The 16548-nt window shown below is 31.1% G+C and overlaps 2 protein-coding genes across 2 annotated transcripts; one reads left to right on the top strand and one right to left on the bottom strand.

The window, feature by feature from the left end:
- Window positions 1–538: 538 nt before the first annotated feature.
- Window positions 539–8493, top strand: HELRODRAFT_171620 (hypothetical protein; the record flags this gene model as incomplete). The annotated part of the gene is made up of 9 exons (XM_009018326.1): window positions 539–723; window positions 1320–1564; window positions 2853–2893; window positions 4504–4565; window positions 5321–6545; window positions 7075–7184; window positions 7797–7945; window positions 8264–8343; window positions 8455–8493. The coding sequence occupies 9 exons, from the start codon at window positions 539–541 to the stop codon at window positions 8491–8493; spliced, it is 2136 nt and encodes a 711-aa protein (XP_009016574.1).
- Window positions 8494–10116: 1623 nt separating this feature from the next.
- HELRODRAFT_77714 (hypothetical protein) lies at window positions 10117–16331 on the bottom strand (the record flags this gene model as incomplete). Its single annotated transcript, XM_009018325.1, has 14 exons — window positions 10117–10321; window positions 10600–10694; window positions 11064–11153; window positions 11415–11530; window positions 11612–11727; window positions 11834–11916; window positions 12030–12117; window positions 12196–12276; window positions 12572–12721; window positions 13028–13197; window positions 14778–14875; window positions 15045–15168; window positions 15248–15412; window positions 16020–16331. The coding sequence occupies 14 exons, from the start codon at window positions 16329–16331 to the stop codon at window positions 10117–10119; spliced, it is 1893 nt and encodes a 630-aa protein (XP_009016573.1).
- Between the last annotated feature and the right edge of the window lie 217 nt (window positions 16332–16548).

Genomic DNA, 16548 nt, shown 5'->3' with positions numbered 1-16548 from the left:
TTGGGCGGCGTGAAGGCTTATTGGTTAAGGTCGCCTGGTGCGGTTTCGCAGTAACCAGGTTCGAATATAACATAAAGATCCCCGCCTATCACATGTTTCTTGTGTGATGTGTCGTTTAACATGTATTCATATACGATGTGTGTGGCATATCGGTGAATCCTCTGAATTTTGAAAGAGTGTAATTCACCATTTTTTAACATTTTAGCATTTTAGCAAAAAAATGAAAAGCACGTTTATTTTTAAAATTCTACAGTTTGCCTTCTAATATTAATGGCTTGCGTTGTAAATGTTCAAAAACTTTTTAGTTTTGAAACAATGGTTTTCGCTTTCCATAGCTTAACGTCAATAACTGTCGAGCCTCGTTCGATGAAAGTATAAAAGCGAAACTGCGAGTGAGCTCGTCGGTACTTCAGTTTCGGCGCGTTGGTCGTCTCTTCGTTCAAGGTTGATAGTTTCATTTTTATTGTTTAGCGGATATTTTCAAATTTCTAGTTGCTTCATTTCTAGGTGCTTTGTTATTTAGTTTGAATCAGCAAACATGAAAGAAGTTCCGAAAAGTACGAAAGCTGAATTGCGTGCGGTTCTGTTGACGAACGTCGATGGCCTGCCGATTAAGAAACTCATGCTTAAATTCTTCCAAATGCACAACAAAACTCTCGACTTTCAGGAGCTCGGCTTCTGCTCCATTCATGAATTTTTATCTGCTCTTCCTGATGTCGCCAAGTCAGATTTATTTTATTTTATATTTATTTTATAATTTATAATATATTTTAAATATTATAATAAATTAAAATTATTCATTGTTTTATTTATTTTTTTAATAATATTATTAATTAAGTTAATTTAAATAATTAAAAATTTTTTTTATCTATTTTATAAAATGATTAAATCATATGGTTTTGAAAATTATATCATTAACTTTGGCTTAGCGGTTAAGGTCATCTGGTTCTGTTTAGCAGTGCGTGAAGTGACCGGACTCGAAATGGATAAAAATAATAATAATAAAATAAAAATAAATTTATACTATATTAGCAATTTTAGTATAAAATTTTGACTTTTTATTCAAAATTTGTTTCCTTTTATTTAATGTAATTTAAATTTTCAATGTCAGTTCAAATTTCTAAGTTTTGCTTTTGTTAATGATGTTGTTTGGATATAAATTTATTAAAAGTTCTCATCTAGCAATTCAAAAATGGAAAATTTTCTTGAAATAATAAACTAAAAAATTTTTCACTGTGAATCAAATCACATTAAAAGTTAGTTAATTGATGATTTGGAGATTTACTTATGACTCATTTTAATTTTTTAAATTATTTTAGAATCATAAAGTTTGCCAGTGGTGATGTTGTAGTGTACGGGATCCCACTAAACGATAAATTGAATGTGACAGTTCAGAAGGCTAAGCAAAGCTTGATGAAGTACACAAACCCGGATGTGGCTTCGAATGAAAATACCATTTCCTTCAACGGTGATTATCAACCTGATTTGGATAAACATAAACAAAGTAAAAATATGAGACATTTTCAAGAAAAGAAACCATCAAATAATACTTCAGATGATTATGGTTAGTTCTTTTTTTATTTTAATTACTTGTTATTTCAATTTGATGCTCTCTGTTACCTATGATGCTTAGGAGAGAGAGAGAGAGAGGGAGAGAGAGAAAGAAAGGGAGAGAGAGAGAGAAGGAAGGGTTGAAATTTCTCTTCTTCTTCTTGTTACTTTGTTAGTCTTATCTAGGATTGATTATTGTAACTCGCTCTACTATGGTCTTCCTGACTCTACTCTATCCTTTAAGTAAAGCTTTTAACTCTGCTGCTCGTCTAGTTGCTCGTGCCCCTTTCTTTTCTCATATATCTCTATATCTTGTTCTCTTGCACTGGCTACCTATAAAATATAGAATAATTTTTAAAATTTGCACGTTCATGTATAAGTCTCAATCTAAATTATTATTTCCTAAGTATTTATCAGATATATCAATTGAACCTAAACGTCCCGGTTTACGATCGTCTTCTTCTTCTCGCTTTTTCTTAACTCGTGTTAAACACTTTTTTGCCAAATCTGCTTTTGCTTTTTCTGGTCCTTTTCTCTGGAACTCTCTACCTACTTCTCTGACTACTTCTCCATCACTTGCGAAGCTCAGAGCGGATCTCAAGACCCATCTGTTTTCAAAATTTATTGAGGAGCACTGTTGAACATCGCAGAAATAGCGCTTTATAAGCTAATTGATTGATTGATTGAATATGATTGTTGTTGCGTTGCATTGGTGGATGGTGGAAATAGTGATGTAACTGTTAAAAATTTGCTGGGCAGTTGAGTTTTAAAGGCTAGAAGAGGAAGATTTATTATTATTTGTAGTAGTAGTGGTAGTAATAGTAGTGGTAATTGTAATATTTTTTACCACTAAATAAAATATTGTTGAAAGCTTGAAGTAATTAGTGAAAAATTGAAGACTAGGATAGGATTAGACAGAGGAGATATAATAATGAAAATGGATCTTGAAGTGTTGGTGTATGTTCATTTAATTAAAACTGAGCTGCTGGCTGGCATCACCTGGCCTTCAAATTGCAATATCGGATGGGTCGATCAGATTTGGAGTTGTTGAGTTTTTTTTTTCGTTTGTTTCCTTTTTACCATTTAAAAATCAAACTCTGAAGAATTTTGAGATCTGTGCAATGTACAAGGAATGCTACAGCAAAAAATTATAGAACAAGAATCAAATAATATGGTGATGATTGATGATAATGATTATGGCAATGAGTATGAATGGTGGTAATAGTGATGGTATTGATGGTGGTGGTGATGGTGATGAATTATAATGATGATGATTATGTGTTGAAATATATTTTTTTCAGTGACCATATATATAGGAAATATCCCTCGAAGCATAGATAAAGTAATTATTTATTGTTTTAATTTTAATAATAAAACATTTTTTAATTTCAAATCTAAATGTTTTATTTTGTAGCAAATTTCATATTAATTTTCATTTCAATTTCTGTATAATATTAGAGTTAGGGTCATTTTTTGGATGTAAAACATTTAAGATCGCAATTAGAGGAATTTGTTTTCATTGGATGTTTGTTATGCTTTCGATTCAAATCTTTTCCAATTGTTCAAAGGTTTCGAGATTACCTACTTACATTTTGGCAGCTGAATATTTTTTTTATTCTCAGCTTAACTGCTGTCAGCTGCTGTACAATCAATCATTCTTCTGATAATTCTCCAACTTTTGCATTTTTAACACTGGCCTCAAAATGATTTTTAGTTGATTATGCTTCTACTGTTCTCCTTCCTAAAAATATCTTCAAAAAATTTATCTTTAAAAAGCTGTTTTTGCATTCTGTTCTATTTTAAATTCATCAACCTAGATTTCTTTCTTGTGTCCTTCTTTTAAATGTACAGTTCTATCATACCTCTCATGAAATTGTTTAACCGACAAACTGAATGTTTAGTGGATGGTTTCAATGTTTACAAATTGAAATTCTTATGAGTGCAATATGGAAGAGATATCGAAAATCATTAAAGAGGAGAGGAAATAGTTATGAATGTGAGCTTCAAGGTGGTGCAGTCTGTTTGCCCGCTAGATTTGTTTCTTTTATCCAATTAGATGAAAATACATGCTTGTAACCCAACAATTTTTAACAAAGTTTTACTGTTTTTAAACTATGAGAGATTTAATTGATGACTTTTTAATGCAACGCTGCATGATAAATTTGATAAGTTCTCCAACAGAGAGGAGGTGCTGATGAATGTGCGCTGAGTTAAAATATGCACTGCTGACATGCTTGTCTTCAAAATTGTTTACTTATAGTTTAACTTTTGAAGTTCAGAAGTAAATTATTTGGTCAAAACCATTTACTGGATAATTTTCATCAATTATGTTTGAGGTCATTTTTAATTTCTATGCAAAGTATTTTTTAAAGTCTTTTTTTGTATAAAAAGTTTTTGTTATTTTTGTCACATTTTGATATGAAACTTCGTTTCTTGGTGACATATTCAGTATCGGATATATAGCAATTCATACAAGCTTAGCAACATAGTATCTGTGGACTTGTCTTGAACAATTATTAATTATATTATATATAATTATTAACTGTGGCTCTAAATATACATGGTTATAAGCAGAGCAAGCATTAAATGTGTTTATCACTTTTATTATTATCTTAAGTTTTTTTCATAATTTATTTACTATTTTTTTGCATTCAAATCAGATGTAGCAGAAATAATAATAATTACGCAAAGTTCATGCTGGCATGCTTGTGAAACAAACCCATGCATCGCCTGCACATTCGCATGCATGTTTGAAGGGTGTCTCTGCAGTCGAACCACGTCGCTGCGTGCCCTCCAATCCAGTGCTTCTTTCTTTAAACCATCGCATCACCTACTTTTTTTCTCAAAATAAATAATTTTATGTTGTAGTTGTTATTTGAGTTTAACTATCTGGTCGGTGAAATGCTTTGATGTAATTATTTCTAATTTTTTTTGAATCAATTTACATTCCAGACAGCATTATCTCAACATTTCAGGAATTACACTTTTAGAAATCTCAAAAAGTTACCTGACAGGTAAGATTTTAAATATTAATACGAAATAATAGCCTTAATGTTAATGTTAACCTCTGTTAATTCGTTGCATTGTTCCCCCAAAAAAATGATGGCCCTGTAAAGTTCATACTCCAGTGCATGTAGTGTTTTGAATGGAGAGAGAGAGTACTTGCTCTGCATGGAATGAGATGCAGTTATAGAAGGGAAATGTAACAAATTGCTATTCCACTTATAAAAAAGATGAGTGACGGACTTTCATTTTGAGATGGGCTGATGACAATCAGGGATGCTCGCTGTTGGTCAGCAAAATTGAAAAAATTTTGGGTATGACAAGAGAGAAGGCGAGATGAATTGTGTGTGTGGAAATGAAATGTTAATTTGCTTTGTAAATTGAAATAAAACAACCAAGTTAATACGATTTGATACGAATTTAAGTGTTTGAAAGAAATGTTAATTCTTATCTTATGAGAAGGGATTGTAAATTATGAGATCAGATAGTTGTCATTCATTTGAGGTCTAAAAATTTTTGAATAGAATGAAGTAAAAGATAGTTATCAAGGAAACAGTTGTGTTTTTTTTTGGATGAAGTTAAGTTGAAAAGTTATGAGTAAGCTGTAAATGAAAAACAGATGAGAAACTTTGAAGAGAGTAGTCGATCCAGAAGTTTTCAGATTTTATAATTACGTTGTTGCTGCTGATGATGATGAGGGTGATGTCGACAGTGTGGATTTCAATAATGATATAAAGTTTTTAATGACGATAACTTTTCATTTCAGAAACATTGGATTCATTGACTTATTATTATCTGAGAAGAAAGGCTTCGTGAAGGATCGATCGGTCAGGTACATTGCTGGTCACCAACTGAATTTCTGCATCAATCACAGGTCCATCTTTGAGGACGAGGAAAATGCTGCTAAGGACAACACCAATCGTGGCGACATAAAACCGCTGATGGGGGGTCTTCACAATTATAAAGAAAAACATCAAAATACAAACTATAAACAGAAACCGGAAAGTAACTCTTTAAGAAACTGCAAAAATGATTCGACGGTAAACGACGAAAGAAATGTTAGGAGGATTGCAAATGGTAAAACGTTGCTCAATCAAATGAACTCCATGTTTATACAGGATGTCGGTGATGATGACACGGAGGAGGATGAAGACGATGACGCCTTTCATCATTCCAATATGAATAAGTCAGCTGGCAATAAAAACATTAAAGAGAACGTTAAATCCGACAATGATACCGCCCCCACGAACGTTAATAACAACAGGCGCTATGCCAACAATGAGCACTCTGCAAGCCATGCAAATGCCAACAACAGCACCACTAAGGGTACTGTTGATGATGACGATTATTATTCTAACAAAGATGAGTATGATGATGATGAGTATGATGATAATAATAATAATAATAATAATAATAATAACAACAATAATCGTTACAGCTTGGTCAGCAACAATAATGAAAAAGGCAAATGCAAAATCTCTACCGACAATAATAATAATAACAACAATAATAACAATAATAATAATAATAACAACAATGACAGTAATAATTGTTACAGCATGGTCAGCAACAATAATGAAAAAGGTGAATGCAAAATCTCTACCGACAATAATAATAATAATAATAATAAAAAGAATGTTCATAACAAGTACCGACAAAATACTGAATTGACAAGAATAAAAAAAAAAGATCACAAACCAGTCAGAGTTGATGTTACTCGAGGAGAACGTCGTCCTGATATCAATAATAGTGGTGATGATAGTGGTAATAATGGTGATGATGATGATAGTGAAAAATCAAATACGGAGTTAATTATTCCATTATCAATGACGAAACCGATGATGAAATTGATGTATTACGACATCTGTGATAACATGTTCCACAAGTCTCCACTGCATTACTGGCCGAGCTACCAGTGCATCAAAGTCTTCGTCACCCACATCGAGGAAGAAGATCCTTCATTTTTTTGGGGTATTGTCTATGAACCTTTTGTAAGTGTAATTTATTTTTGTTGTACTGTTTCATGCAAAACAGTGAGACAAGAACATCTGGTATAGCATACTTTAAAATTTAAACATTTGAAGAGATAATTAAATTATGTAGCTTAATGCCAGTGCAGAGAATGTTATCTTTATGGGTTGGTGAGGTGTTAGGTTAACTACAAGTTTCCAAACATTTGATTAATTTAATGGCATGGATGGTTTGATTTTTTGTTGAAAATTTAAAAAAAATCAAAGATCACCAAATTATTTGCTCCTCTAATCTGGACTCGCTTATACTTCGTTGTTTGCTTTATACTTTGCCAACTTGTTTTTAAATGATTGTTTTTAGTAAATATAATGTTCTTTTTATTTGGAATTTTAATAATCTATCTGTTATTACTTTTTAAAATTGCAATTGATTTCATTTGAATTGTATATGCAATTTTCGGTTGGAGATGTTGGCTGTCATTCATTGTTATGTTGTGGTTGGAGAGTATTGAACAATATTAAGCTCATTTTTATTGGATGACCATTTCAGAACTCGAACATAAATGATGCCTGGTCCATTGACGAACTAAGTGACCAGTTTGTGAAGTTTAATTACGAGAGCAGGCGGGCTGTTACATATTATGACACTTACTTCTGCAGGTTTTATATTTTTCAACATTTTATTTCTATTGTTGACGTTTTAAAAGTTTAATTTTATTTTTTAAAAGAATTTTTTATTTCAGATCGGTTGTATTTCATTTATTTATTTTTTTATTGCATATAATTCCCACGACCCATGTCTATAAAAATATCGTTAGTCACTTCAGAATTTTTCGTAATTTTGATTTGCTTGTTTTTCATTTGTTTTGATCAACTCTTCATAGAGTGTCACTGTAAGTGTGTAAGTAAACCAATTTTAACTTACACATTACAATGTTTCATGAATTCATTGGAATGTTGTTTTGTTATCCTTCAAATTTTATTACTAAACATAAATAATTTTCAATTAACCTTTTTGCTAGATTTTATGGATCTTTTTTTATCATCATTTTGAATTTTAATGCCTATGTTTTTAATTATTCTCTCTGTAGCTTGATGGTCTTGAGATTTTTCTTTTTGTAAAGTATACTTACGCTACACACATGACATTTAAAAGTCATCTACCAACTTGATCAATCTTTTATTCTTCTACGCCATGTTATATGTTAGAGTGTCAGAAATTTCTTGTTACGACATTACGTAAGAAGATAATTTTGTATTTGTTTATTCAAGAGCCTGGATTAAATCCTTAGATAGATATTGTGCTGACTTGCATTACGTGGACTTCGGCAGTAATGAGAAGGTTCCACTATCCAACCTTTACACACCACCTCATCACGTCTGGAACATACCTCCCATCTCACAACCATTCAAACTTACTGGTAGGTAGCTTTTTTCATTTTTTGTTTCATTTATTAAATTAAAATTACTAATAATATAAAAGTGCTGCGATATGGATACAGTCATGATGTTATCTTTTTTTTTAAATTTATCAATATTTTATTTTATAGCTATCAATACTGATTGTTAATTGTTACTCTCGTTGATTCATCATTTTACGTATTGTTATTTTTAATAATGAATCATTCTACACGAAGAGATCTGTTAGAAACATTTACGTTCAACTAAATATTAATAATAATAAAATAAATTCTGCATTTGCCAGTTTACTCGTAACATTTTAATTTAATGTTCGCCAGGTGATGCATCAAACTTTGATTTGAAGCCGCACTTGAACAGCAGGGTGGTTTGTTACATGGCACAAAAAGATGAAAGACTGGTGAGTCAATTATTATTATTAGATTATTAGATTATTTACAATTAATTAACATTATATGTTGAGTAAAGTAAAAATAAATTGTTTATTTATTTTTATTTTGTTTTATTGCAGGAATACGTGAATATGATTTCTGGGATAGAATCAATATAATTATACATAAAACTTTAGTTGATTAATTATGTTCCATTTTTATTTTTTGAAACTTTTTAAATAAAATGCTTTAACAAATTTGTTGAATTTTGTTATCTAAACGAATAGTTCCGGATTACAATGTCCACCTGAAAGGAATGGTGACATCGCAAAAATGTTATATTCAGCTTGAGTATGCATTTAAACAAAGGTGTGTCAGGTTCCCTAGTAGTCTAATGGTTAGGATTCGGCGCTCTCACCGCCGCGGTCGGGGTTCGATTCCCCGCTAGGGAGAACATTTTTGATTGTTTTTTTTAAGTTTGTCAGTAGTAAAGAGTTGCATGAATGTTGAGAGAGTTAACTTTTTATTAAACAAAACAATGAAATCATTTCGGTGGTTCAATGCTGCTTCCATCTGAACCGCCATGTATCGTCGGTCGTAGTAATTTAATTTTCTTTAGACCGCGTTACTCGATCCCTTCGTTGCACTTGGTACAAAATTATTTAAAGACCGACATTATTACAACTACCTTAAACTTTGTCACCATTTGATCTTCACATAAAAACTTATTTTAATGCGAAATTTTTAAACGAATTGTGGAAATATAAGACCAACTTTTGCAATTCGAAATTTACCTTAAACATCAACATCCATGGTGAAGTGTTCCAGTTTAAAGTTTCTTACTACCTTTAGCTACGCCTCCGCAGGCCATTTTTGAGCATGGATAATTTCAAATTTACTGTGGTAACGCTCACATTTTAACGCCAAATTTCTCACGTTCTTCTTTGTTTGGCCAGTGTGCCGAGTCCGATAAAAAATTTTCGACTTCCGGAAAAATTTTTTAAGTTTTAAATCAAAATTTTACTTAAATTTCATTACTAAATGAAAGGTACTTTAAAAATCAAATAAAATCAGTCATGGTAATTGTTATTCTCAGTGAAATTATTTTATATTTATTATGTTTTAAGTCATGCTAAAAGAAAATTACGTGATTCTATTCACGTTATTAGCATTTTTTTAGTATTGAAGATGATGGCAAAAACGCACCATCTTGAATAATATTTTTAATGACAAAATAGAAAAGTCTAATTCTCAACGCTTTTCGGAATTTTTTAAGGATTCGGAGTGAATCCTCAAAGATTCTAACTCCAGGAAAAATCTCCGACTCTGGTTTCGTCGTCCTATGTTAGATGGTACAATTTTTAAGAAAAGAGGGAACTAATAACAGGACGTCCTCATAGCAATGGAGCTAACAATAATGTGTGGTGATTATTGGCCAGTTCATTATATTAATATTTAATTATACATGGGCCAGTTGGCCTGCAAGAGAGCAATGTGTCATCAAGTTAGAATCATTTACATATAATCATTAGTAACAACAGCCACTACATTTTTTAATGAAGTTAATCTCTTGTGTAAAAACATTTGAAAATCGTTCAGAACTTATCAAAATAGTTAAAAGTCATAATTTTTTCACTAATAATTGAAAATTAAGCATACAATTGTTTTTCTTTAAACTTAAATAAAACAATCAGTTTGACTTGAAATGAAAATTGAGGTAGCTAGATGTAGCAGGAATGAAAGGTTATCGTAAATTGACAATGAAAAAAATACAAATGTGTTATTATAATGTAGATGTTGGTCTAACATGATTTTAATTTCTTATACCAAGTGGTATACTCAGAATACTGAAAATCTCTGCGAAAGTTAGAAAATGCCGTTGAATGTTTGAAGATATGTTGGCAGAATTCATCATCGTATGATTTACCAGACGCCAAGGAACATAACATGTACATTTTGCATTTGGCATCACAGCTCTCTTGACCCATGTTGGACTTGAAGTAGTTCCTTCAAATAAATGTAAAATTTGTTTGCTGTCAGCAATTTAACAAAGATGACCAAAGTGTCGTATCACTTTGACTAATTATTGTAAAAATTACAAACAAGTAGACAAGAAAAAAACAAAATTGAAGTTTTCCCTACATAATCTATGAATAGCTCCAGTAACATTGAAAACATATTTTCATACATCTTTATTACGTGCGTATTTTTAAAACTTATTCATTTATTTATTAAAATTGTGCTGTATTATTGATCGTTAAATAGCATAATTTAAAAAAACATACTTGAAATAAAAATTGAACAATGTTGCGTTCCATTCCATTCTTAAAATCAAGTCATGCCAGTCCAACGGTGACAAAGATTCCAGCTGGTAGGCTTCCTGCGACAGTTGAAGTTTTCGTTAAATTACATTCCACTATCATAATTATAACACCTCAAACTGATTTAAGAGAGCATGCATCAATCACACACACACACACACACACACACACACACACACACACACACACACACACACACACACACACACACACACACACACACACACACACACACACACACACACACACACACATATATATATATATATATATATATATATATTTCAAATTAAAAATTTGAAATCAGCAGTAACTGAATTGACATCACAGTCAAAACCTTTTTTTAAAATTTAGTTAAAATTGTGTATGGGGTATCGCATAACTGCATATAATACGTAATACTATAACAGGATTAACATTAATGATACCTTTGCAGAATACTCCTTCACCCATATCGTCTGGTTGAGCGTATTTGAGAGAGTTATATTCATTATATAGGTTTCATGGTCTAACACAGACTGTCATAGAGTATAGAAATTAAAATGTGAAAATAACGAATGCCACTTCTATCATGTCAAAAATTTTACTTTAAACAAAAATACAAAATTTATGATAAAAACAAAAACATGTCGTAAAATAAACTGGAAGAGAGAGCCTTTGTTATAGGTTATTTTATATTTTGACATTAAAAATACTTATCGTTTTACAGTCTAATTGAATAAGCGATAGAATAGTGGTAATATAAAAAAAAACACGTGTAAATCACATGAACAACTGACCCAAGTGCTTTCATCGTGGAAACCATCGAGATGGAACACTCTGTAGCCTGGATTTATGTTTATGAAAGTGGTCAAACTTGGCGATAGGTAGGCGACAGATATGGGCTTGAGATTAACTTTTTTGTTTATTATATTTTCATTCCCTGACATTTTGAATCCATTGACAACAAAATTTTTGTTTATCAGATTGCCTTTACTGTCTGTTCTCATGGATGTAGGAGTGTTGATTTTATAAAGATCCAAGTCGTAAAATAACTGAAATGTATCGTAATGCAGATGACCAAAAAACTGGGCTGAGATTATTTTATGAAATCTGTGGAAAAGTGCAGTGATAATAGTTTCAAAAATTAAATGTATTCCCAGAATGATGCATGATAAATTTCCGTTCATTTCAAAATAGTACAACATGAAAAGTTTACCGATTGATGACTTTATAATAATTTCTGCTCCAGACTTGCATACATTCTGGCAGACCAGGAGCAATATGACCTATTATATGAACCTGCAAGCAATCAAATTAAATAACTTTGCAAGAAATTAATTTCAATGATTTCTTAACAGTTCTAGCGACGAATGAAAATGTAACAAAGTATGTTATTGAAATAATAACGAGACCTTCTCATTGTTATCTTCAGCTTCCTGCAAAACATCAACCAGCCACTTCATCTCTGAAGACGGATCGATTGGATTCAGCAGCAACCACCTAGCGACGACACACACGACAATTAGCTCAAATGTGGATGTTTGTTTATTAATAATTAAATAATAAAATAATTATAACCCATTCAAATTATTGCAGAAGTTCATGTTGAGTGAGACAATTCTGAACCCGGGGATCACTTGCATCGTGTAGTAGCCACCCCTAGGTGAAAAATAATTTATACAGTTACATAGATTTTATTATAAGAAATTTTTGTAAAATTGGTTTGTTAAAACAGGCCATATGGAATTCTGTATTTTTACTGTCGAAAATAAACTTACGAACATTTTAAAATTTTGAAATGATTCAACTAAGTAGGTACGCAATTGACAATTATTATCTTCAATGCTGTTACAATTGAATCGTAACCACGGAAAGGTCCATTGAAAAACTTCTATGAAAGATGTTATTAAGTGAGACTAGCCTGCTGAGAGTCTTTAGAGCGTCGGTGGTCAACCATTTTGAACTGATGTTCTTCATAGTTTCGTAGAGCCAACTCATCGGGTTCTCCTTGTCCTCGTTGGGTTTTGAACTGATGTTCTTCATAGTTTCGTAGAGCCAACTCATCGGGTTCTCCTTGTCCTCCATGTTTTTGGCAAAAGGAAAGCTAATGCGATAAATTTGTTATTATAAATTTAAATTTATACACTAACGAGGTTTACAACTGTCTCCTCCATACATCTTAAAAATAAAACTACTCCTTAAGAGTTGAAGTGACTTTAAAAATTCAATCGTATATAAATTTAATATTCAAAATAGTTTAGTTAATATAATTAACAGGAGAAAAAACGTTAACCTAAGTACTACGTGAAAATGATGATTTATAAAGAAAATAAAGAAAAATCGACATTTCTATCATTCAGTAATCCGATGTAACCATCAACGTAAGCAATTGTCGTACAATCAATGTAACCTGTTGACAGGGACTCCTTCGTGATTGCCCAGCGCAGGAAAAACGGGAATATTAGGGAAATATTTGTCAAAACGTTGTGCAATATAATGCAAAACTTTCAGCTGATCATCTCGAGTTTGGTTCCAAACATTGTGACTGAGGGAGTCACCCGTCCATAATATGTAATCAAACTGCAAAAAATTAGTCGATACATGTTTTTTGAAATGCCGACAAAAATAACATTAGTGTATAGTGATAACAAAAAAAATTTAAAAAAATCTTAAATTTTGCATCCATTCGTACGACGGGCAATTATTTTTTAACTTTTTTTTCAATCTATCTACACTGAACAGGATATGATCACTAAGAAAGCTTCTTAAAATAAGTTTCAATTTTGTGCTACTCGCTTTGTTACCATTTTTTTGACAACATCAAACATATTAAGATCAGCCATGTTTGTCATTTCAAAAAGAAATTGTTAAAACCACACTCGTTAAAATTTCTTTGTCAACAAGGCTGTTTGAGACGTACTAATTACAAATTTAGATCCCATTTTTCAATGACAGTTTACTTCTATTTTTGAAATATTTTTTGAAGAATTTCAGTGCTCATGTGGCAAAACTACGACAATGATGATTGCGATAATAATGATGATGATTTATTTGCTTTTCATATTTAATGTAAGCCTTAATGTTCTCAAACACAGCTAGCCTTTACTATGTATGCATTGCACTTCCTTCTATTCGTCAAAATTTGTTGCTCTTTTTTATGCTTATCAGTAGAATTTAACAACAAGTTTCGGAACTTTTCGTTTTGTAAGGCCATTGGTTCGTCAGTTATAAAATGCAAACTTTGATCAAATTTGGAAAGAAAAGAAATGAATTTTGAAGGCGTAATTTTTCCAGCGTGGAGTTCTAAAGTTGGAAAAGAACGCGGCGTAGGAGGACATCACAAAGTATAAACTACTTACTTATAATATAAATAACAAACAATTCGTCTTGAGTTTCAACTCACTGGGCACCCATTTTTGTTATTGTAACATCTGACCCAAAAAGTTCACTGCATGAAGATAATAAATAAAATGAACTGTTTATTTATAAAAAGATGATTACATTTATTGAACTTTCAACTCATATGATATATGATATCTTGTGATTATATGATATCATATCATGAAGATCAATGGTTTCAATCCATTGTCTATAGATATTTTCAATCTTTTTAGTTGTTGCTTGTTACTCTTGTGTCAAGTGCTACAAAATGATTTGAAAACATTGAACTTATTGGCAGTAGTTCCAAATATAATTACACATAGGTGAGCCACAGTTCAAAGCTGCACAGCTGGAATGCCAGTTGATCAATAAGCATTTAGTTTGTAAATCATTTGATGATTTAACTTATCAGCTTAATATTTCAGCTTCAAATTGTCATAAAATTAAATACAATTTAATAAACCATTTGTAGAAGATTTTTGTTTATCTAGCACTTAGCTTCCCTTTTAGTCAACTGTTTAAGATAAATGGTAAACTTTTTGCCAGCTACAAATGTTATTTTTGCCATTTGCTCATTTTTTTTTATCTACATTTCACTAGGATGTCGTTTCAACTTTTTTGAAAATTCTGAATAATTTCGTGTTTGATTTTTATTACATAATTTACAGTCCAACCAAATGAGCCAATAAAAATTTTAAAAAGTTTGAAATAATTGAATTTATGAAAAAGTTTAAATCTAAAAAAAAGTATTTCAAAAAATTAAAAAATTAACAACAAACCTTTTCTTTTGAAAGCTTGTTAAACAAATCATCCACTGTCCACGTTGGCATATCACAGGCTCCCAAACTTGCCCAATATCCAGCCATGTTAGATGGTTCTAAAGACCGTGTGATGATCAATTAATTTTAGATACTACTAAAAAAAAATTCCTATTCTTGAAACTGTGGTCAAAACACATATAAATAAAATATATTAACAGTTGAAAGATAACTCAGATATTGTGATTAGAATTCCTATATAAAAACTTGGACGAGAATATAAATCACCTGTCGGTTGGCCATTTCTGCAACACAGAGGATCATTGCAGTTAATAGCTGATTGTGGTTTGTATAGGAAATCTATGTGAATGTCTGTCAACTGCAGAACTTTTAGTTTAGGAGTTGGTTTGGTCTTCAAACAAAATTATGATTATTTAAAAACATAATGAAACGTGAAATAACAAAGCATAAGAAGAAACAAAAGAAATTACCATTGGCAAATTTTTTTCAGCAGTTCTATCATGGGATGGTACTGGAAGATCGACATCCCACTGAAAATATTTACTCTCTTTTCTAGTACAATTTTTAGTTAAGAGGACCTCACAGACCTCCAGCGGTGAAATGGTAATATTGGAAAGTACCTCGAACACTTCATTCTTGTAAGTTGCATTTTAAATATTTATGATGATGACATGCTTTAAAAAATTGAGTTGTCAACATTTTGTGATACCCTTACAAATATGCATTTAAATGTAAAATAAAAGTTTACATTTATTTTTATTCATTGATACTAAATCACATTTAACAAATAAATCAAATCTTAGTCAAAGTTTAGTGATCGCATTTGAATTTAGCTAAAAGAAAAGGTTTGTGCTAACAGCATCTTGGGATAAGCAAGAAAAAAAAGTGAAATACAGCTGTATTACCTATGTTAGACTCAGAAGTGTCTATGTAATTTTGAAATAAATTGTGAACAATATATTGAAAAGGTTGATAAGCTTAAATTTAAATTAAAAGAATGCAAATTTAAAAATGCAATTTAAGATTTACAACAAAGATCTCAGCATTAGGAAAGAGGAAATAATTATGTTTGCATCATGAAATGAGTTGGCATATGATTTTAAATGGAGATAGAGATGGTTTGGATTCGAACAGGAAAAAAGTTAAGTTTAAAAATAATTTCTAGGTGAAAAATTAAGGATTGATTTTTTTCTATATCTCTAAGTAAGAAGAATGAATTAAATTAATTATTAAAGCCCTAACCTTAAACATAGAAACAACTCCATGGCACACATCATGGCTGCCCTGGTTGAAGAGTACACAACCACTTGTAACTATATTTGAAATTACATTCTTTGGTACTTTAGCTTTCATCAAAGTCTTTATTAATCCCACAGCTAGTTTGCAATTCAAGCATTCAAAATATTCAGCAATTGAAGCCTCTTCTTTTGCAATCAAATTGTCAGATCGGTAGGACAGTTTTGTTGATTCTTCAAAATGAACAACTGATTTCTTTATTTCCGTTGTAGCTGTATCATCTTTTTCTTTGAAAATTTTTTTGGGCTGCTTCTTCATATAAAAAACAGCATCATCATTGTTTGCTATGTCACTTTTGAAGATCATCCTACATTTGACACCAATTGTAACGAATAATAAGAATATAAAAACGAATGTTCGCAAATCCATCGTAAAATATTTTTTTTAATGCAAAAATATGCAAAATGTTAACGAACACACACACGCACACAATCAGATCAGGGGTTCATAATAACAACATCATATGCTTTAAAAA

This window comes from Helobdella robusta (genome assembly GCF_000326865.2).
Source record: "Helobdella robusta unplaced genomic scaffold HELROscaffold_21, whole genome shotgun sequence".
NCBI classification, from domain to species: Eukaryota; Metazoa; Annelida; class Clitellata; order Rhynchobdellida; family Glossiphoniidae; genus Helobdella; species Helobdella robusta.
Note: the sequence above shows the minus strand (reverse complement) of the source record. Positions and strands in the feature narration are given on the sequence as shown.